The sequence below is a fragment of the Salarias fasciatus genome, chromosome 18, assembly GCF_902148845.1.
Source record: "Salarias fasciatus chromosome 18, fSalaFa1.1, whole genome shotgun sequence".
Lineage (NCBI taxonomy): Eukaryota > Metazoa > Chordata > Actinopteri > Blenniiformes > Blenniidae > Salarias > Salarias fasciatus.
In genome coordinates this window covers 11,478,735-11,502,990 of record NC_043762.1, presented here as the reverse complement: position 1 = coordinate 11,502,990, position 24,256 = coordinate 11,478,735, and the positions used below count along the sequence as shown (strand labels likewise).

Here is a 24,256-nt window from a genome sequence, read left to right as displayed (position 1 = left end):
ACCCATGAGACTAATCAGGGAGGCAGCGGGGAGGGGGAAGGGGAGGGGGAGTCTGGACTGGCGAGCTAACTCCAAACCCTTTGCAGTTAATGTCGGTTAAATCTAAGTAAAGACGTGCCGGCGCCGGCGTCTGAGAGGCAGGTGCAGCCGTCTCGATAATCTTAGCGCGATGATGTGGGAGCGGTGTTGTTTTATGGCTTCCATTAACGGCCGACTGTTACCTCGGCTCGGGGTCGAATGGATCTCCAGAGCAGGTCCACCCTCCGGCTGTGAGGATATGACTGCCAGCAGGAAAAATACGACCCATCTCCAGGTTTCGCCGTGGAATGACCCAGTTGGGGAAGGAAAAGCCTCGACAGCAGCAGCAATTACTTTTCACGACGCTTGTCTTGCTTGTAGTTTCTCACCAAAGTTTCAAACAGTGAGGATGTCTTCAAGTGAGTTTTTTTGTCATCCTCCCACCCTCAACAGAGACTCTTCTCCCTTTCCACACTGATGGCGAGCTCACAATTTAAGTTAATTATGGACCAACATCCAAGCGTGTGGGTGAGTGGGGACACATGTCAGTGTTCCTGGAAGGTGTTAACAGCTTCATGAGAGAGCCTTTTCCAATCAAGCTCTCCAGCGCTTCAAGAATACGACTCCCACTCTGAAGAAATGCCTGAACACTTGACAACTCCATGAACTTTCTTTCTGCTTTGAAAGAACATTAGCTGGCATATAGATGAAACCCGTCCAGCGTACATCCCTGTCATGACAGCTCTTGTTATTTTTAGATGTTGGAACTTGAACCGTTTAAGAAGATGGTCAACATGAAAGAGATTTAACTTATAAAGCACTTTTTCATTGCTTTAGCAGCCCCAAAGTGCTTTACGTTCATGTATTCACATACACATCAGTGATGATTTCCTAACAGTCATGATACATCGATCATATACTCCAGTAGAAATGTGAAGGTGGGCTCTGATATCTGTTATCAAGATGCTCCCAGCAGATTCTTTAAGTCATAATGAAATGTTTTTACTTATTACCCACATTTCCAGACAGTTTCAGTGGCCAGGCGTCACTTACCGGCCTGTGTGTTTGGCTTTCAGATGGTGTGGGAGAACGGCTGCGTGGTCATCGTCATGCTGACGCCTCTGGTTGAGAGTGGCGTGAAGCAGTGCTACCACTATTGGCCAGATGAAGGATCCAACCTGTACCACATCTACGAGGTAAAACAATTCAACAGTGACAGAGATTGATGATATTTTGGATATTCTGATTGGTTTACTTTGATTTTTTTTATTTATTTATTTTTTTTATGTCTGTTACGACTATTGGTTGACTTTGATGTAACGATTCCTTCTAATTTACCTCCACTGTGGAATAAAGTTCTGAGATGTTGTGTTCTGTCAGTCATGTCTGTGTGTATTTTCACCATGGAGTCGGTCGACTTCTGTGACTACATCCATCCAGGTGCGTTCATTTACCCACTAACCCTTCACAGGTCAACCTGGTGTCCGAACACATCTGGTGCGACGACTTCCTGGTTCGTAGCTTCTACCTGAAGAACATGCAGACCAACGAGACGCGCACCGTCACCCAGTTCCACTTCCTGACCTGGCTCAACCAGAACGTCCCGGAGACGAGCCGGACGCTCCTCGACTTCCGCAGGTAGGGAACTCTGAGCTTGGCGTCTTCTCTGTCTTGCAGTCGTTCCTGTAAAGGATTGTTTTGTTGAGGAGATGAAGATCGTCCACATTAGCATCCACTGTCTTCACCTCCTCCTGCTGGGATCGGAGGGGTGGGAGGGACCGGACAGCTACGTAATGAGGAGTCGCTCTTGCAGCAGCAGCGATGTGATGTGATCCCCCACTGGCCTCCCCACCCCAGATACTGCCAATTATATTCTCCAAACAAGCGCACGAAGCTGCAAATACAGCCTGGCTATTACACCGTGACTTTTTACATTGAGCGAATGCGTGCATAAGTGAGAAGATGGCATCGGTGCAGCCAGACAGAGTTGTTTTCGTCTGCGCTCGCCAAGAAATACAGACTCCTTAACAGTTTGTTTAAAGAGAGTCTAGGAAATCATTTGCATTTCAAGTGTGCGAGGTGCTTAAGCTCGTTTTTAGTGTTGATGGAGAAGGTGCTGAGGTTACAGAAGAAACTTTTTGAAAGTCTTTTTGAAAGAGGCCTCTGGAAAGAATTGTGCTTTGATAGCAGGATTCATTCCCATAGCAGGGCTGTCTAATGTCTTCTAAGATTTTGGCTTTAAAAAATATAATCCACCACAGTCTTTGTTTCTGCTTAAAGAAAGAATGTAGATTGTAAATTGTAAGTGTATTTCACATATAGCTTTTTCACTGCTTCAGCAGCCCCCAGAGTGCTTTACGGAATAGAGGACAACTTGCTTATATAGATAACAATTAGCTCAGTGGTGTTTATTGGCAGCTGGACACATTCCTTTCCATTCCTGCCATCAATATTTTCCACTCAAATATTACCACAGGAAAATGCAAATGGCGGGAAAACCAGACATGCATGACGGCGCCCCCAGGGTATCATCTTATTCACTGCCGAGATGCTTCGTTTTCTGCAGTCTGCATGGAACTAACTCAACATTTTTAACTTCTGTGTCTTGTACCTTGTTATGAATGCTGCAAAAATTCAGGAACCCAACAGCTTTTAGTGTTTCTGAAGCACGCTCAACCATTGTCTTTTTTCTTGGGGTAGGTTTAAGTAACAAATGTGTTACAGAAGAAGAAAATCAGCAATGTGGACACTGCAGATGTATGTTTTAGACTTTTAGATCAAGTATATAAATGCATCATGATGATGTAGCTGTTTAAGGAGTGATTTTATCACTTTTTTTTTTTTTATGAAGTGATACAGTTAAAAGATGCAATTTAAATGGAGTGTGTGCACCGTGGACGTGGTTCAGTTTAAGGGCATTATTTTGAAATACAAAACAAAGAAAGGCTATTCAGATGCCCTTCAGTTAATGTGCAAGGGCTTCAAGAGGCATCCTAGGCTCCCTCACAGCATAATCACTTCAAATCCCTCACTTCTGCAGGAGTTTTGACTCGTGACCCCGAGACGCGGGGAGAAAAATATCTATATATCCTCAAACATCACGGGCGTTTTCCAGTCGATAACGACGTAATTCAGGATGTATTGCGGGAACTCAGCCGGAGCGATCCTTTATCAGTGGCGCCTTCATAACCGCTCCCCATACCTCTTCCCCCCCTTCGACCTCTTTAGAAACTGATATACTGTATTTCCTATAGAGGGGGACTGCCACCTCTCCCCCTTTCTTTTCTGGTTGACTGTGGATTTCCTCCTGACAAAGAGCCGCTTTTATATATAGTTTTGGTGTCACCAGGTAAGAGTGAGAGTTTGTGGTCACAGCTATTAAAAGAGAGGGGTCTGGTGGGCGTCACCGTCCACCGTCAGTTCAGAAATATTGCCTTTATTCACATCGCAGCGGGGTCAGAGCAGAACGGAGCGAGTGCAGAGGGAGGTATTTCTCACTTTTATTGCCACAGATGCGGCGCGGTAGCGACCTGCCCTTCTCCATTTTCCGGTGTTTCTTTCTCTTTCCACCTCAGTGGTTTTTAAGGATGCTGACCGGAGTGCGGCTTCCATCTCTCATGCTTATGCTGCCCGGCATGTCGCTCAGTCACGCCGGACTCACCGACCCCCCCCCCCCCCCCCCCCCCCGCTCCCGAATCCTCTCTGTCCTCTCCCCCTTGTTCTTGTTTTACCAGCTAACTAGCAGTTGCCAGTGTCATTTTTGTGATGTTGCAGCTAGTAATATAAGCCCAGTTGCATAGTCACAAAAGTGATCATTGGAGACTGTGACTCTACAACCAAGGGGCCTCATGGGCCCTCCCCCACTTCCCCCCCCCCCTTCTCTTCTCTTCCTCTTATCTCTTCTCTTTCCCTCGCTGTGCTCTGTGACCTGAGATTCCCTCTCACTCGTTTTTTTTTTTTTTTTTTTTTTTTTTTGTGCGTGTGTTATTTTGCTTGCTCATGGTTTGCTTGACTGCCTCCGATCTCCTTTTCCAATCTCCCCTCTTCTCCCTCTCGCCATGCCTTCCTTCCTGTCGTGCCTTTGTCTCCATCTCTCACATCCACTATCTGTGTCCTCCCCTCCCCTCGCCCCGTGTCGCTGTCTGTCTCTGTGCACTCAGAGAAAATCTGTCCGCAGACGGTAGAGAGCTGAATCCAGACGGGATGCTGAAAGATGTGAGGGAATTAAAGGAAAAGAGAGAGAGGAGGAAAGAAAAGAAGCACCTGTCTCTCATCTGTAACCTTCTCTGCCATCACTTTATTTAAATGTCAGTATTCAAGGTGCTGGCATTAAGCTGCATTCACTTTTATTTTGTGAGATGACAAATGAAGCTGTTTGAATAAATTTCTAAGGCTTCAGGAGTCTTTACACACACACACACACACATATAGCTGTATGAAATTATCTGGGCCAGCGTGGACACGTTCTAAGTTTTTTTGTGGCTCAGTCGCCGTGCCTTTTCCCTGTCTCCATCGATCGCTTCCTCTCTTCTGTGTCTCCCTCTCTGCTTTTGATCGCCCTCTCTGGCTCCGTCTCCGTCAGGCTTGAGTCTCTCTTTCGGGGCATCTCCTTTGAATCTCGCACCCCTCACTTCAACCCCCCCCCCCCCCCCCCCCCGTTCCCTCATCAACCTTCCCACCACACCGCGTGCGCGTGTTTGGTGAGCCTCTGCTGGCTGTTGCCATGGTAACATCACTTTTGATTGTCTGCAGTGAGCTCTGACTTTTCAATTTTGTGCGGGGCGGAGGATGGAAATGTGTGTTTTCATGTGCAAAGACTTCTTTGCCTCAGCTTTTTGGGGATGTTGCTTGTAGTCTCTGCTCCAGGCAAAGTAATCTGACATGGATGTATTAACAAAATGTAAAGCTGACTGGCTTCTGATTTGATTTGTTCCTGATTTTTTTTTTTTTTTTTTTTTTGTCTTTCATCTTGAAAACTTCCAAAAAGCCTTAATTGAAGCAAATTTGCAAACTTACTATATATTTGGTAACTTCCGAATTAATAGACTTTTCTTATAAATGAACAGCAATAAGTTGATATAGAAGAGCACAGATTAAAATAGTTGTGTTGAAAAGTGTTTTGGAATCATTGGATATGTGACTTTTATAAAATTATTGAAATGTATAGAAACCTACAATGAGTGACAACGATGAGTTTGTTTCTCTTCCTAGTCAATTGGTCCGATTGATGATTTTAACCCTTAAAAGGAAGGACTAGACAGTTACCATGTTATTCCCCCTTGAATTAAAAACGTGAGCTCATGTTCTTCACTGTCTGATATTGATTGGCGTTTATGAGTTGTTGCCCGATTATGGTATGCAAACTGTCAGAACAGAATTCTGAATATTATCCTGTTGGATTAGATTATTTATTGAAGTTTTAAATGGATTGAAGTCATAATTTAAAGATAGCAATGTAGATCTTTAGTTCAATACAATACTCAACAAATCCCATACTTCAATATTTCTAATGCTGCCATGTGCAGCTGGACAAAAAGTAAAAGACATTTCAAGTGAAAATGCATTGCTTCTGCATTTTTCTGTCAGAAAACTATCTCGTTTACATGGCAACGTTTTGAAAATGATGTGCGTTTACATAGAAATGACAAAATTACATAGTTAGCACGCCAGATCACAAGTATGCACTGTTGTGTGACTCAGTATTCAAACCTCCATGGAGAATGTGGACCAGGAGTCATGCAGCTCTAGAGGCAAACGTTGTCGATCTAAGTTCCACCTTGAAAACTGTTTCAAAAAGTTGCATTTTCAGTGCCTCAGAGTGCCGTTGTTGTGTAAACGGACCGCCAAAATGCAAGTATTTCCATTTCCACTTGAAAACATTCCAGTAACAAATTGGGTCTGACTATAATGTATCGATAAATCGGAGCTGAAATACCATGCTTTTAAAAGTGAATGTGTCACTCTGTGATAAATATGGAATTCACAGTGATAAAATGTTTTATTTTAGATGTAAGATGTGTTTAAAATCCAGAAAAGAAAATAATTTGTTCGTCTTCCACCAAACTCCCACGTTGTGTTGTGTCCACACATTTCGCTCAAACCATAAATGACTCGAGAAACTTCAGCTGAGGGAAAGTGAAGGAAAAAAAGTGGAGCCTCATCGCTGCAGGTGCGACTGACTGATGCATAATGGATCTCTGGCTCACACACACACACACACACACACACACACACACACACACACACACGCACACACACACTCTCACACTCACACACACACAGGGTGCCTTTACATAATGGGTTCTGGCTGAAAATTGTTATTTAGAGTTATCACCATGAAATGGAATCAGCAATGATCTCCAGCTGGGATCAAACTCTGTCTTCCTACGTCTTGCTCGGATAGACGTTGCTTGTTTGTGAAAATCCACTGACTGCTGAGGTTTTTGAAGAATGAGGTGTGAATTTTTCTTTCTTTTTTTTTCCCCCCAGTCTTTACAGAGGAATGTTGTTTTCCAAGCAGATGAACTTCGTTATGCATTCATGACTGCATCTATTTTCGATGTACTCATATTCCTATATAATTAATGTTGATTATGTTTTATCCTTTCACAACCACTGCTACTATGTTTAAGGGTAATCTTTCGATGCGTAATTTTGAAACATGGCTCAAAATCAACATGTTGGCATCATATTTGTCAAATTTAGATTTGAAAATGAAAAAATAAACATGTCATGAAGTGTCATGATTAACTTTTAGTTTTCACAACTGTACACTCAAATCTCTTTATAAAGACTTGTGATGGCTTGTGGGACTTTAAGACTAACCCATTTTTAATCGATGGCTTTTTTTTTTTGTTACAGCTTTATTACTTTCTATAATTATGTCTCATTTCTGTTTCCTACATTGCATTTGTCATAATTGCAGTGGCCAAAAGAGGGCGCTAAAAATCTGATTTCTCACTCGAAATCATTTCTATTACAATTTTTTGGAACAAACAGCAAAATAAATGTACAGCGATCATTCGGCTGCTAATTGATTTTTACTTTGTTAAGTGGTGGCGATGAAATGAAGAGCAGCTCTGTTTTTTCCTGTGGAACTTTTAATAAAAGTGAGATATAAATGTGCTTTGTTTCTGTTCTTCGTGGGTTTTTTTTTTTGTTTTTCTGTCTCTGACGCTCCGCCTGAGACGTTAACACTGACTCCTCCTCTCTGTTCTGTTCTTTGTAGGAAAGTAAACAAGTGCTACCGGGGACGCTCGTGTCCTATCATAGTCCATTGCAGGCAAGTATACTCACCACGTCCACTCGTTTCATGTTTGCATTCACCGCTGAATCCCATGCGTTCTGTTTAGAGATATCCTGGCAAGCTGCCAGAAACCCGTGTTGACTGTCGTCCGTGTCATCTGGGGCTGAACGCCATCGGCTCCCCCGTGGTTTCCGGCTTCTGCGTTTGGAGGATGACGGGCATTTTAAACCAGAGATTAGCCAAAGAGTTGTGATTTAATTGACAAACCGTCCACGGAGGAGGGCAACTTTTAATTGGCGGCACTTCAAAGTTTGCCGTGTGTCGGTCAGAGCCGGTGGGCGAAAGAGAGAGAGAGGTAAATAGAAGCAGGCAGCATGTGTGTGTGTGTGTGTGTGTGTGTGTGTGTGTGTGTACTCACATCTGCATACCTGCCACCACCTGAGGATATAACTCAGGCCTGCGAGACATAATTAAATAGGTATTTAGCAAAGAAATCTGCCACAGTGTTTTGTGGAAGCATCCTCCCATGATTGAATTAAAAAAAAAAAAAAAAAGTCTCCTTGAACAGATTGGCCTGACGTTTGTCTGCTCTCGTCTCGACTAAATGATCTATATTCTAATATGGTTTAATGGCACCTTCACTATGATGTACAGTTGTGAGATAAGCTGCCGGTTCACACCAGAGTATTAAACCTGTGATAGCCGCTGCAGCTGGATCGCAGAGCGTTACATCAGGTAATGTTCTGACTTTATGAAATTCTCTGTTTAACGGGTTCGGTGTCTTTGGTGCTAGTTGTTTTAGTGGAGTCTGCATCCAGTCACTGTTTGATATCTATATAAATCGAGTGTTTTGAGTACAGACAGCAGATGTTAGGAAGCTCATAAAAGCAGGGAAATAAAGTCGCTTTGCATGTTTTGATATCCTCCCAAAGCTGATTAAATCAAGAGATCGTTTTGCTTAAAAGGAACCTCATATTTTATAATTCAGTTGAAAAAGCTACAGTTGCCCTCTTCTGAAATATCTTGTTATGAACGTTCTCAATCTCAGCTTCAGATGGATCCATTACTTTTCTCTTTATTGCTTCACTTCCTGAAATGAAGCTTTAATTTTGCACTGAGGTGCTCTTAACAATAATAGTCAGGCGGCAAGAAGAGACATGATTTAAATTCTTTTTCAGGATTTCAACAGATATCGGGACTCGAAACGAGTGTAACTTTGCCCATTTGCGGTTTGCAAGTGATGGCAGGGCTGTGATGGCTGCTGTGGAAAAGAGATTATCAACGCAGACGAAAAGGTGCAGCGGGAGGTGTGAGGTTGAAGCAAATGCCCAGTTTCAGGAGATAAATGAGGAAGTACCTCAAATCACAAACCACAAAAAAATTTCCTCTTGTCGTGAGATAAACAGGTCTAATTCGATGCATCGTAATAAAAGGAGTTTTCTATTTATTTTAAAGTTTGGTGCAGTAATACAGGCGGGCATTGAGGCGGTTGCTTTCATTCGTGTGTCGTGTATAAATTGTGTGGGGCAGCAGAAGAAGACAAACATTGTCCTGGGTGTAGTACAGGACCGTGTTATGACGTTTGAGCGATGTGCCCACGCCGCCCGAGCGTTCGATTCATTCAGTCCGTGCCAAGTTTCGATTCCCATCCGAGCGTGTCCGTCCTCGAAAAGAGTCGTGTGCGTGTCAGACAAGCCGTCCTCGCCCAGGCGGACTGACAGCAGAAACGTCGTGGACAGAAATAGGTTTTATGCAGGCTCAGCAGGAAGGAACCGGGTCTGCTTGCGTGCATTGATTCATCAATTTTATCGATTTCGCCCGTCTGCTACCGAGAGCAGAAAGTTCACAGTGACACCAGCGCCTGGTCAATCATTATGAATCCGACTGGAAAGTTCAGAGTACATGAATCGCGGGGGCTTTGGGAAATAATGATGCTGCAGGATGAGCTGCATGAGAAAAACATAACAGATTCAAAGTGTAAAATTGAAATGGCTGAAAAGCGCATCAGTGACACGTTTGATAGACTTCATATGCTTCTCCTCATGTGGAGTTTAGTTGCACTTGGCTTTGCAGGGAGTTTGCTCAGGTCACCGGACCAACACAAAAATGATGTATTTTCACTGAAAATGTTTGTATAAATGGTGCCTTAATCACCCGGCATGAGCCACACAGAGCACAGCAGACATCAGTGTGAGATCCAGCCGTCACAGCTTTGATCCATCTACATTTCATCAGTAGCTACTTTTTCTAGGGTCAAGCCCGTTGCAGAGAAACGTCAACATATACTGTTTTGAGCCGGTGGTGACACAGGGAGAACATGCAGACTGCACAGAACGCTACTGTCGGTCGTTGTTGCATCAGCTCTCTCTGTTCGATAGTTAAAGTTACGATGCAGCAGATCGCTCACAGGAAAGAATAAGATGCGTGAGTGACGCTGTAACAGAACTGAGTGGACGTCACATATCAGTGAAATGTGCTTCACCGCAGTATTTATGCCGATGTATCGCACACAGCCATCTCGAAAACTACGCATGAGTCCTCAAACCCAAGTAACCGTCGAAGCGTTTCTGATGATGAACATTATGAAAACTCACTGCGTACCACAGTTCAGGAAAGTAAAACATTCTTAACAATTCAAAAATTGCTCTGTTTGTAGAAGCTGTCTGACATGCAGAGCAAGGCTAAAACGCCAGGTTAGAGCTATTTGTTCCATGTGATTTTTCTGACTGCAGAAATACACATGTTGCACCAGAATTAGATTAAAACCCTTCAATATTCTCTAATGTAATCTGAGAACCAAAGTGCTTTTCTTATCGCCTAAAACACCAATCGGAGACTCTTACTTAAACCTCACAAACTATTTTGTCAAAGCCATGCGTGCGGAGCCATTTATCGCCCTAATGTATATGGAGCGCAGAGTGAAGCAATCAGGATGAGAAGTGATTCAAGAGAAGAGCGCAGATGTAGAAATTCAATAATCGCTCGGCAGCTTTCTCCCTTCCTCCATCTTCTTGCTATCTTGTCTTTTTTTTTTCCCCCCCCTTTACCTTCTTCTTCCCCGGCTCTTTCCACTGTGTCTATCATTTTAAATAGAGTCAGAGGAGGCAGCAGACATCTTGACGTGTTTACTCACAGCCCTCGGGCGTGTGCCGGCACACACCAGCACACACACACACACGCACACATGCGCACACACGCGGTCGCATATCTTTGATCACTTTGTAATGATCCTGGCAAGGTGCAGCGATGATACGAGGGATGTGTAATCACACTGTAATGACTCATGTGAAGCGCAGATATATTAATACACACACACACACACACACACACACACACACACACACACACACACACACACACACACACACGGTTGTATAGCAGTGCCTTCATTTCTTTTACACTTACTCCAACCTTAAAAAAAAAACTAATTACCGAGACCTTGCATTTGAATTAAACTTAACCTAACCAGAAAATGTTCTGATTAATGTCATGAGAACATGATTTCTGCCCCTAAATTTCATCTGAGTTCCCATATTGGAAGTGTGTAAGCAGGTTATGACCCTCGGTGTAGGTAAAACAGACACACTTTTTCTCACACACACACACACACACACACACACACACACACACACACACACACACACACACACACACACTGTGGTACTGCTCAATTACTGCTGAAAATAACTAAGGTCCCAGTGAAAATGAAATATTCAGGACGGATGGACTCATGCCAGCACTCATGCACAAACTCAAACACACACACACACACACACACACACACACACACACACCCTACGTACGCACACACACACCACCCAGCTGAGCTTGTTGGATTACACACCAGCCCATGAAATAGACCGGTAGGGGTGCAGACATCAATTTTCAACACTCAAAATAAACCAAGAATACAAAATATTCCCTGCACATACAAATTGTAATTTATTTCTGCACACTGATCTGTGTGTGTGTGTGTGTGTGTGTGTGTGTGTGTGTGTGTGTGTGTGTGTGTGTGTGTGTGTGTGTGTGTGTGTTTTAGGTTGTATTTACATCTGTCTTCGTGAGGGAAAAAAAAACAGGCTATATTTTGATATTATTTAATTTCTCAGGAAAAAGAAAGCACTTCAGCCTTTCTGTTCCATAATTATCCACCTTTGAAGTTGTTGATCCCCCTGAAATAGCATTAGAAGACTCATAAACCTCAACATATCAAATCTCCGACTGCTGCTGGAGCTGGAGTCAGGTTGTGTCTGTCTTCACTGCCAGAAAAGGCCACGAAAACAACGGGAGAGGAAGTATTGTTAGACTGGATCCGTGGGTGTGTGTTATTCACGTTTCATAACTTCGCTGTCGCAGTTTTTCCCTTGTTTACACACCAGTGGTCCTGCCAAGTTTTTACTCAACATTCTGAGTGTAATAAAAAGAAATTTCAGCGTTTCCAAACTTCATTTGAGCACGGACCAGCTGAACGGTTGAATCTAATTCCGTCAAAATCAAACCACAATATTAGAAACACTTGTAACATAAAGCAGCTGAGCCCCGCCAAAGCCCGTCTGATCAAACACTGTTACCTTTGTAAATGCAGAATTGGCTTCTTGTATTTGACATCTTTAGCGGTTCCAGCAGGAACAGATTTGCCTGAAGATATGCCGGGTTTTTAAAGCGATGTCTGCGGTTAGGCAAGCGCCCGTTATGAGTTGTATCAACAAATAATTGAAATGTCACTTCCAGCAATAGCACGTTTGGGGGTTTTCAGGAAATTGTTTTTTTTTTATGGTTTTTAACATGTTTGAAATGATTCAATGGATTCATGAAAACGAATTCAATTAAATCTGAAGGAAAACGTAGCAGGTGATGGTATTCGGAGACAGTGGGAATGAAAACATGGCGACTGACTTAAAGGTCTTTTAGAAAACAGAAACACACACGAGTCATATAGAGGTTACATGAGACCACCGCTAACGTTAAACATCTCCCCCTCTCTCTCTCTCCCCTTTTGCCCCACCCTGTGCTGTTGTCTCTCGCCCACCCTGTGCAGTGACGGCTCTGGGAGAAGTGGCACCTACATCCTGATCGACATGGTCCTCAACAAGATGGCTAAAGGTGGGTGTTGAGGTGTTGAAATTCCGCTGCACGGGAAAGAAGGTTCAAAACCCAGCATGTCCTTCACCTTGACAGTTTTGTATTTGATTCCAACGCCGCTTCGGAAAATAAGCAGGTCGTTAGCTTCACCTCAGCATCCCTGATCTGTGGGCTCAGGACTCGGCTCGTATTACTAAACCAGTGCGATGATTAATGAATTGATTAGAAATTTAACGGATATGGTTGAGGAAGTTAATGTTTTATTTGTGAATGTTCCACTTCGCAAGGTCATCACACACAGTCTAACTAGTTGCATAGAGGAAAAAAAACACTCTTCATTATACTTACTGATGGTGTTTGGTGAATCTGGCTTTCCAATTAGAAATCAGTTCACTTAATTGTAATATTTGTAAATGATCTTTTTCCTTTTCCATGCTCAGTGACTTTCACTTGCTGCCTCTGAGCAAGAGAACTGGCTTGTGGAGAAACTGGTATCGTCTGAGGTTCTATTTATTTATTTTTTTCTGGTTTAAATGCTCAACTGCTGCGTAAGTTTAACGGGATCCAATTTTTGCTGTGGCGTTGTGCCTGAACATCAAGAGAAAGGCCACCTGCGACTTCACAGTGGTAGAAAAGCTACAAACTTGATGGGAGAAAAGAAAGTTGCACACTGCACCTTGGATTTACCTCAGCTGACCACCAGCACTTTATTCCAGATGTAATCAGGGCTCCTCGCCCGTCCTTTTCCAGCACACTGTAAGTGCATGATAATCACTGTAATTACAGTATGATGTAATAAACAGTGGAGTAATTAGCTGGGTGCTGAATATTTCACAGAGCAGTGGCAGGTCGTGACATAATGGTGAAATAATTGCAGTCTCCCAAAGTTGTCTTAGATTTTTCTCACTTTTTTTCAGTTTTGAACATTTGGTTTCTCTGACTTCTTTCACACAATCTTACTTTTTTTTTTTTTTTTTTTTTAGATTTCTGAATTTAAATGATCTCGCTTCAACCACATACAGGATGAAATGCTAACTCAGTTTTTTGCCGGTTCATGTGTGTGTGTGTGTGTGTGTGTGTGTGTGTGTGCATATCTTTTTTGTTTCTTTGTGCACGTCCCACAGCGGTGCTGCTGTAGCAGAACGAGCTCCTGGGTCTTTAATTCCAGATCAAAGGGTCAGTTGGGGCATCAGTGGCCGTTTCCCAGGCTGTCACACTGTGATCTGGGGCCCCCGCGGCCCCTGCTCGGCAACCCGGGGGCTCGGGGAGGGGACGGGAGGGGCGGGGCGGGGCTGGATGTGAAGGAGGAAGTCTTCTTTCATCCCAGTCCTGTGTAGTTCTGATGTACATTAAATGAAAAGTTCTAATTTCCTCATTGAACGACTGGAAAAAGAAGCAAGAGATTCAGTTCGGAAACGTCTCCAGGTTTCCTGTTGAGTTTTAAATGACAGAAAGGAACATTCCGTTCCTCCTTCAGCACCTGCTGTATGTAGAAATGGTTTGTTTGCATCCTGAAAGATAGAAGTGAGTACAGAAAGTTATCTTATGAGCCAGATCTGGGTACATTACTGTTTAGTGTGTCCAAGATAACGTCCATGTCGAGAATTTCTGGTTTTCCGTCTTTGTTTTCTAACATTTCTACCAAGAATCATTTATTATTGCGAGGATCCTTTCATTTGTTCATGAAGAAACCCTATAAAGTACAATCACCATCGAGGCCTGACCTTCATCTGGTGGCTATAAATAGACACATTTGAACTCTATTTTGCTGTAAACTCTCCTCTTTCTTTGGAGTGGGAAAAGCAGCAGTGAGGTCAGAGGGGGTTAGAGAGCTTCATTATGTGGATCAATGTGGAACTCAGCCGATAAACACTTGAAATCTCTGCGTAATATAAAAAAATAAGCAACTTTCTTAAAGCGCGAGGGCCGACAGACCTTTATTTAGTTTATCTTGGAGTGTTTGAAAGGTTTTCACAAACTGGAGATATTATGGCGAAAAACACACAGAGGAGGATTTAATGTTCGCATCTGAATGTGGGAAGCTGAGAGGACCTTGTGCCAAGCACATCTGTGTTTGCCACAGTGTACAGTTACATTGAAAGAAATAAACATTCAAGATATCTTTTGTCAGTTATTTCTACATGTCATGTTAACTAAAAGTTTTCTCGTTTTTTTATTTATTTCGATTTTAATAATGGCAAGTATTCAGTTAAAACTTAGTGAAAAAAAATATTTTAACTAAAGAGAGGATCAAAACGTAGCTGCAGATATAGAGATTAGTTTTTCAGGATTTGGCACACGTGTAAACAGAACGGAACAACACATAATGGAGATCCGGGGAGCGAGGTCCACAAAGAGGCACAGAGAGAAAAGTAGACAATAAAAATCATGCAAGAAGGCTGGAAGACAAACAGAATAGAGAAGACAACAAAAAGAGACCGCTAACTGACAAAAGGGGAGATAACAAGGCACAGCAGAGAACAATGGAGGTGGAGGAGGGATGGAGCTCCTGCTCGGAGCGCGAAGCCAGCCGGGAACCTTAATGTAAAAAAAAAAAAAAAAAAAAAATCTCAGCACAAAAGAAAAGAAATGAGGAAAGAAACATCAAGCTGATAGAACAAGACCAGATGTGGACAGATTGCGAAGACTGAAGTTAGATGTTTGGCAGTCTTTTCTTTTTTTTTTTTTTTTTTTTTTTGTTGAACCTTAAGAGAGAAAAAACTGATTTTTCACTTCTTATTCAGTCTGTTTAGACCTTCGGAACTAAGCTATTTGGTGATTTGTACTCGGAGCAGAACTCTAAACTTGATTCTGTGACTAACTGTCTGCCGGTGTGAGAGTGAAATGCTCTGATCTGAAGCGCCCCACCCCCGTCTGGGTAGAGCCATTGACCTTTTTCCTCCGGCCGACCAGACAAAAGCACATAAATTATATATGTTAAAATGCATTACAGTCTATTGTGGAAGCTGGTCAGAAATAGATTTTCTTCATCGAGCTGATGGTGAGATCTTTGGAGAATCTCTCCCACAGTTGAATGAGCTGCTCTCCCTCCCCTGCATCAGTTTCTGCTCCCCGCCTTCCCTCATTTCTCAGTTTTTTTGTCCGTCTTGAGAAGCTGGAGGCCCCCAGGTTTGCAGGCTTCCTCCGCCCCGATCAAAGACGCCCCCCCCTCCTCTTCCTCCTCCTCTTCCTCCTCCTCCCCCCCTCTCTCCATCTCTCGTTCCCTTGATTCCAACAGTTTTTCTCCCAAGGAATGAATTATGCTTTGCCCCGGAATGATCACGATGTAGCGAGGTTGAGGAGGTATTGCTGCGGTTCTCACGTTTTTTTTTTTTCTTCCCCCCCTCCTTCTTCTTTTAAAGGAGGCTCCATATTTCTACACACACACACACACACACACACACACACACACACACACACACACACCACCCGCCACCTTTCTCTTCATGTTCAGAATGAAACGAAACCCATCGAGTGCCCGAGAGCCTTTCAGCATCCCTCCATGTCTTTTTTTTTTTTTTTTTTTTTTTTTTTTTTCAGCAGGTCCAGCTGGTTAGCTCGGCTCTCAGCTTCAGGGTCTTTCACAGCTTTCTCAAGAGCCTCGTCTTTCTTTCTTTTTTTTTTTTTTTTTTTCTCCCCCTCTGTCTTGCTCCTCGACCTCCACCCCAAAGCGGGACTCTCACAGAGGAGAGGAGCTCAAATTGAGGTTTTTATACTCTTCCCCTTCGTAGTTTTTCTTTTTTTTCTCTCTCTCTCTCTCATTCTCCTCCAGGCGAGAGTTTTGCAAAGAGGGAAAAACCCAAAAAAGAAGTTTTTTTTTTTTTTTTCTAATACCGTTCATTTTGAGGTTTATCAGAACTTGCACAATAGCCCTCGGTTTGTTAAGTCCTCCCCTCCACCAAAAAAAAAAAAAAAGAGAAACTAAAGCAGTGTTACAGCTTTTCTGGCTCGAAGGGAGTCTATTGTGAGTCAAAAAAGGGGGGAAAAAAAACTCCGAAAAAAAAAAAAAACCTGTGAAACAGAAAGAGAAAATCGTGTGAATGAGCACTGCTCCCACCATTCAGTTTCCTCTTTATGCAGGATGAGAGAAAAAGAAGTGTTATTATGTGTCACAACCAGAATAAAAAGTATTTCTTGCGCTTTTTGTTTCTTCAGAATTTGGGCCGGGGATGACGAGACTGTGGGGGAGAGAAACGAGAGGACCGAAAACAAATTACACGTTCCTCTTTTCTCTCTTTTCTCCTGTTCTTTTGTGAATTTAATTGTTGCTCCCACATCTCTCTTTTTCCCGTCTCCCTTCCAGTCTTGAACTGTGCGTCTCTATTTTCCTGAAATGTCTTTCCTCCCCCTGAACGTCTATTTTTTTCTCTTGTTCTACATGAATCATCTTGCATCCTCTACACTAGTTATTCTCCTTTGGCATAAAAAGGTGATTTAAGGTTGCTGGAAGCTGAAAGAATGGCGGAAGATTGCCGTATTACCCACAAGTGCTTTGCAATATTAGCATTAGCGTAATAATACTTACATAATTCCTCACCATTTATCAAAACAGTATGACTAATTTTTTTAGGTTCTGAACACATTTTTACGGCCAAAGGACAGACTTTAGTGCAGTTTCTGATTGACTTCAATATGTTTGAATCTTTATGAGCTAAAGTACGAGACCAAGCATTTACAGCTTGTTTTTGAAAAGAATTGGATTCTTATTTACAATATAATGAATTTGAACATAATATCCACCAATGTCTAATTAGTGCATCTTGATAAGACCTGCGGCATAAACCTGCACAATATAGTGCCAACGTCCTGTTTCTTGAATCACTCCAAAAAAGCAGCCGAAATATGATCTACAGTTTACTGAGATCGACTGCACTAACATTTATCTCGAGGTGCTCAGTTTCAGGCATCAGACTCACATTGACTAATCTGGTCCAACGTCATCAAAAGCTTGAATAATTTCTCTCCCAGTCTAGACCTGAGTGTTGTATTACTCAAGACTGGTCTTGGTCTCAGGGCCATATATCGGCTCTGATGCAGATCAGCCTCTTAAAGTCTTGGTCTTGTCCGGCTCTGGTCTTGGTCTTGACTGGATCTCGGGTTTTTCCACTATTCGCCACCCAAAGGTTCATGATCTATTTGTAAAGTCTCACCGCGGCTGCTAGCATTTTGACCAAGGTTGTTGGTTTTTTTTTTTTTTTTTTTTGTTTCTTTCATCAAACTGCAGGCGACCATGCGCTCATCAGCTGTCGGGCGCCATGCCAGCCAACACACACACACACACACTGTTTTGGCAGGGCTCTGCTGGGCGGCCTTCATGAAAGGCTATGGACCACAAATGAAGTGGAACTTTTGAGATCAGCTCGGTTTCCTTTTGAAAAAAATGAGACAAGCGTGCGGCCTGCGATTGGCTTTACAGGCGTTCCTCAGCCTGCCGCTCCGGAGCCCGTTTGTTTGTGCAAAGAGGATGAATGTAATCGCCTTTCGCCGTTCTGAGGGGAGCTGGTATAAGACTCCAGATTGACAGATGTTAGCTGGATTATCTTGGCGGTGCGCCGAACACGATCCAGCTCGGTTTATTTACCCTGTGTGTGTGTGTGTGTCTGTGTGTTTGAATGAATGACAGGTGCCAAGGAGATTGATATTGCAGCCACTCTGGAGCATCTGCGTGACCAGAGACCCGGAATGGTTCAGACTAAGGTAACACACACACACACACACACACACACACTGAATCTGACAGTTGACTACTGGGTCGAACGCCGGGACCTTCATCTTGCTTCATGTGCTTCAGGAGATTAATGAAGCAGGTTGAAATGTATCACACTTTGCTGGAGTCTGATTAGTTTTAGAAAGCGAATAAAAGCTCCATGATGTGTTTTTGGAGATGAAATGAAGGGCACTGTGTCATTTATTCTGTTTGTTTGTTTGTTTGTACAGTCATTTGAACAGTAAATAACAGAGATCAAAAAAGTGCTTTTCAGAAGTTTTAAGAGGAGTCTTCACCATTATGAACGTTTAACAAAAGTGATAATTATTCCAGACTTTCTTCCAAAGATCGCCCCGTAAATTACACCTCCGCCGCCTCCGAGGCCTCGTCTTTTCTCCTTCAACAAAGAGCCGCCGCTCCCCGTCACATTGTGCCGGGATCGACTCCACACCGATCTGGAAACAATTACCGGCTGATCTGTGAACTTAATTACAAAGAAAGCCCGGGACGTGTGTAAAACATGGGCGGCATCGATCCGGGCTTTATTAAACCGTGTTTCCTGAGTGAGCGGCTGTCGCGGCGCCGCCTCTCTGCGCACCTCGGCCATCGATCCGCCTCCTCGTTCGGCAGCCACGCCGTTTCATTTCTGATTTCCACGACGGCCCGGTCCCTAAGCGTCCATTCGCTGCGATGGATGAAGTAAAGTCAAGCGCGCGTTGGTCAAAATGTGATTGTATTTCTAAATAAAGGGTTGAGTGTGGCTGAAGCTCATCGTTCCAGGCTTTTGGAGCCAAAGCGTTTATTTCAGCGTGTAAATCTCCTTTCCTCTTTCCTTTTTGCTCCCGCTGCAGGATCAGTTTGAGTTTGCTCTGACGGCCGTCGCCGAGGAGGTGAACGCCATCCTGAAAGCTCTCCCGCAGTAGACGGCGCTGCGCCTCTCGTCCTGAAGGATCGTCTCCAGTCATCATTTCTTTCTGCCTCCTTGCTTCTTCATTTGTTTCTCCGTCGCTCATCTCTGCTTGGTCGTGGTTTCACCTCGGTCTCGTTCCCCCCCCCCCCCGTCCCTCTGCCGTCTGCATGTTCTCCTCCGTCCTCGTCCAGCCTGGACTGTCCTCACTCCATCCGTTTGGATCCACTTCTCTGTGTTCTGCTGAGAGTTTCTTTAGTGTCTGTATCCGCGTGAACCTCACAGGCATCAGTTGGGTATCTGAGATGTTTGGCAGCATCACAAACTAATCGGAAAGAAAGATTTTCTTATGTCTTTGTTACTGAAACATATTTAACATTTCAACAATAGATATCAGTCGAATATTTGCTGAAATATTGTCGTATTTGCCAAACTTGAGTGTTTCACTGAATCGGTGCCCCTGAGTGGTCTTCGAGTATGTGTGCGCGCGCGCGCGTGTGTGTGTGTCATGTTGAATATCATGTCAAAATTTGTGCTTGTGTGAGATGCTTCGTGCTTTCTGAGATCATGCAGTAGGTTAGAGATCCACAGCATCAGCATCCAGTGACGGACAGAAATGCAAGCGGAGGAATTCATCAAACCTTGGAAAATATCCCCCCAGTGACATCCCACTTCCTTCATTCATTCATTGATTGATCGATTTTCTTTGCTGCTTCATCAAACGTTCCACTAACATGCATTTTAAAGTCTGTGGAGCCCCAGACATGACATCTGGAAAACATAATTTGAGGCTACAAAATAAACATTTGAGGCCATTAAATATGATTTTAGACCATAAAATATGATTTTTGACCATAAAATATAATTTGACACCACAAATACTAATTTTAAACCATCAATAATTTCCGGCCACTAAATAATAATTTTTGTCCACATTTTAAAGTTTCATTTCAGCTGTAATGTCAGGGGCCCAGTAAAAGTTACCAATTAAGCTCACACACGTGTGTTTGTATTGCGGGAGGGAGAACATGCAAACCACTGCACCACTGACCTGGCAGCCTACATCCTTTGAGAAAATCACAGCCGATGCTATTTGTGAAACAACATGGATTTGATTGTTTTAGCTTGTTTTATCATCTTAGTAGAAGCAATAGTGTGTTCCTTCAATCTGAATCGTCCTCGCTTGTCGGTGAAGTTACACTCATGTCTGCCTTAACTGAGAAAAAAGAAATACTAGATACAGTAGATTTAAAAAAAAAAAAAAAAAAAAAAACAGCCACGTGAAAAAAAGCCTAGTGAGTCACACTTCATTTTAAAATGGCTTTATACTACCAGTGGATTAACCTGTGGATTAAAGGTCAGCTGTGCACCTGCTTAATGGAAATCCCTCGGACAAACACGGAGGAACTTTTGGCCTTTAAAAGTTTTCATATTAACCAAACTTTAAATTTGAAATATCGATTCATGGGAACAAGTTAAACCTGGAAAGAAGCCATTGTGAGATGAAAGTGCTTCTGACTAGTGTTTCTATTAGAACAAGGAGTCGTGTTGCTTCTGAGTAGTAGATCTTCTATGTAGCATTTCTGGATGATTTGTAATGTACAGTAGCCGATCCCATTTAGTCACCAGTTTGGTTTTCCCAGAAGCATCTTGGTTTTTTTTTTTTGTCACGCTGTAAATAACAGGAGCTCTGACAGCTTTAAAGGTGTGTTTTCCTTTTATCTGTCTGCTGTATCCCACTCATCCGATTTAAAATCCAGCACCTCGATGGACTCACCGACATTTCAGTTATCGTCGACTTTTGATATTGTCTCACTTGAGCCAAGAAATCCTTATTTTTCAATCAAGAAGATGTAGTTGTACCTGTAAATGACTGTTATTGTGGACTCGGAGGAACAATATTATCCTTGAAACTTTTAAAATTAGTGATGAATTCTTTTGTTCTTGGATTGATTGCTAATATATCTCAATTAAGATTTGAATATTTTGATCATCAAAGGGTGAAACTGAAGAAAAACAATCAGAGGAAACTCAGAATCGAAACAGTTTCATTTGTCAAATGATAGTTTTGGTTCTGTAGTGTTATTTTAAGCCGATTATATGACTAGCACACACTACTGGTGCATGACGGTTTAACAGAAAATGAGCGCGCAGGCCGGGGAAAAGCAAATGTTGGTTTCTCTGTTTACTTGCATGAGAAGCTTCAAGGACTCTAAAAGCTCAAAAGCCAAGGACTGTCATCTCCAAACTGCGCAGATCGCGGTGAGGGCGAGCTGGAAGGCGGCGCGGCAGCAACCTGATGCAACCCCGCAGCAAGCCGGTGTCGCGTCAGAACCCACTCCATTTTTCAACCTTGTAATTGAAAGAAGCTGCGAGACGCGACTCCTGTAAACAGCCTGTTCAGTGTGGACCGGTGACTTCATTTTTTTTTTTTTTTTTTTTTTTAACCCCCCTCACGCTGTCAGATATGATTGCAAAATGTGGAAATAGGTGAAATAGCTCCACACGTCTTGATTTTAACTGGGAGTTGAAGCTGAACTGGCTCGTTTCCGTTCTTGAATGCTGTTCATTCCATTCCCACACACACTCCACCAAGCATCGGTAGATGGCTCGCCTGTTGTATATAAACCCCCAAAAACCCACTACAGAAGATATTTTTGTTCTATTGGTGTAAACAAAATTGTGAATAAAGTCTCATTGTTGATGCGGTATTGTAATGCAATCCCGACTTGTGTGTTTTGACTTTCTTTCTGAAAACTTGCGCTCAGGATGTGATTATGCACGATGATTTTTTTTTGCCATCTGCGGGGGAGGGTGAAACATCTGTTTAGTTGCGCAGCGAGCAACCGGCGGCATCGTAAATGAGGTGTGGTTTTCGGTGTGAAACGAAGTGACGTCCCGCGGTAAACAGCGGCGGCTTCGGCTCTCTGCCTGTTGCATTCGGGGTGCAACTTGTTGAAACGCCTCAACCTCCAGTCCATGCATGAGCCATCCTGTTTAATCAAAACTAATGCATCAGTGCTCATTTCCTTATACTTTCAAAATGAAAAATGACATTGCTTACAGCTTTACATTGGCAACGTTTCAAGCGAAAACGCACCCTTTTCCATTTCAGGACAGTTTCGCATTTACATTGCAACGTTTTGAAAACGGCATACATTTCTATGAAGAAATGCAAAAAAATGGTGTGGTTAGCATACCAAGTTTTTCAAGTTTTCTGTTTTGATTTCAAACATCGTATAAATGGGACCTTATAGAGGTTTTCGCTTTGCACATGTAAAAGCTAAATGTTCTTAACTGATGTGCTATTCACATAAATTTGCATTCTAATTTTTACGCTTTAATCAGATGTTTTACCTCAATTCTCTCTGTGATTATATGAAAGAATATCTCTACAAGTTTGCTAAAAATAGTCAACTTTATAATGAAGACAAGTTAATATGAAACTGCGGAAATATTTGGAGAGATATAACGCAAAGCAATTTATAATTATAATTATATGAAATGATCCCATTAAGTAATGTGTCTAATTTGCTCTACCTTCCTGACAAAAGGTTCAACCCCCCCTAAATTAAAATTAAATATAAATAAAAGGATAAAACCTATAAACTATTTTCAGCTGTATTCTAAACTGTCAAAGTTGTAGGTGAAGATAAAACAGAAGGAACAAATAGTCTAACAGTCAAGTTGTCAAAAAAGGAAAAATATATGGATTCAAATGTGACTCCAAAACACTGTCAAACTGTACGGTTGTTAAGATGCATGAATATATAACATATGTAATGAAGTCTTTGGTGTCTTGGCGTTAATCACACTGTGCACCTGCTGCTGGAGTCAATATGGCTGCTGGTTAGCTTCAGCATGCGCTGGGCCTTAACCAATCCAAGAAATATCAAGAAAATAACTCGCCATCTACATCTAGAAGTTGCATTTGTTCCTCCATATGAATGCTCAGACTCACCTGGTGTGTTTTTTGTCCGATATTTCTTGATATTTGGGTCCGTTTGATGAATCTCTGAAAGCAGGACACTGGATCACTGTTTTGGAGGAAGTGGAATCTTTGGAGCAAAGTTTTTTTCTTGAAGAAGATTAAAAACTCTGAATTTCATGTCTAAAGAAATCTGTAAAGTGGGAAACAACAGATGCGCCTACTGGACCTGACTGAAGAGGGTTTAAAGAGACGGATTGAAGTGAGTGGAACTCCCTAATCAATGCACATGAAAGAACGACCTGGCCATATCTGGACCTGAGACAACTCTCCTCATCTTTGTCCAGACGTGAGAAGCAGGTCAGCAGGTGACAAGGACGGTGAGGACGTTCCAAGAGGTGAACCACGCTCACATCCACGTCCTCGACAATAAAGACATGATCATTAACAGTAAAGCCTTACCATCCCTCAAAGAGACCAATCATCTTAGACTTTTTGAATAAGGAACCGAGGTGTTAAAGCAGAGAAACTGAAGGGTGATAATGAACGAATGATAAAGAGGTGGAAAAAGACAAAAAAAAAACTACAGAATTTCTTGTTATATTTCAGCTTCAGCTTCCAAGCAGAACAACAAACCGTAGCACAGATTGCAAGACAGCTGAGGGACTGATGTGACTGACCACCTGCCAAATTTTTTAAAGCAAAAATTATCAATATCTATCACTGTTCTTTATAAAACTGTTCAGTAGGAAAGCTTGCACGTCAATCTTTTGTTCTTTGCGAGGTTTAGATGAACTGGTTGAAGCTGCAAGGAACCAGGATCGTTGATAGTCGATCAAGTCGGCCTTTAGTAAACGTCGTAAACCTCATTTGGGTTGAATATTTAGTAAATACCGTATCAACCCAGTAAATATGCTTATTTTATTTATTTTTTTGTTTGTTTTTTATGCTGCACATTCTCTGTGCTGCTGCGTTTAGCGTTAGTTCGGAGGTCAAAATGTGTCACTGAGGAACAAAACATCCACAACTTGAGCTCCTTTCCTTTCATCACCTGGCTGGTGCTGCTAAATTCCAGCCACCAGAGAGACCTCGCAGGGGTGGGCATTCCTGGTCCTGGAGGGCCGCAGCCCTGCATGTTTTCCATGTCTCCCTGCTTCAAAACACCTGAATCTCATGAAGATTCATGGCCAAGTCCTGCGGAAAGCCTGATAACGAGCCACATTGCAATCAGCTGCGTTGAAGCAGGGAGACATGGAAAACATGCAGGGCTGCGGCCCTCCAGGACCAGGAATGCCCACCTTTGCCTCAGGGCCAATCGCTGGATCTCCTCTCCGTCGGGTGAGAGCGCTAACCACGGCACCACCTGGC

General features: G+C 42.8%; 1 protein-coding gene across 1 annotated transcript in view; it reads left to right on the top strand.

Moving 5' to 3' along the window:
* The window catches only part of LOC115405962 (receptor-type tyrosine-protein phosphatase N2-like), a 184,160-nt gene extending 165,085 nt beyond the window's left edge, over positions 1–19,075 (top strand). The window contains exons 18-23 of the mRNA XM_030115780.1: positions 1,095–1,214; positions 1,490–1,656; positions 7,247–7,300; positions 12,303–12,367; positions 17,970–18,043; positions 18,905–19,075. Coding sequence (XP_029971640.1) covers positions 1,095–1,214; positions 1,490–1,656; positions 7,247–7,300; positions 12,303–12,367; positions 17,970–18,043; positions 18,905–18,976 — 552 coding nt within the window. The 3' untranslated portion in view covers positions 18,977–19,075. The remainder of the gene's footprint in view (positions 1–1,094; positions 1,215–1,489; positions 1,657–7,246; positions 7,301–12,302; positions 12,368–17,969; positions 18,044–18,904) is intronic.
* Positions 19,076–24,256: the final 5,181 nt, after the last annotated feature.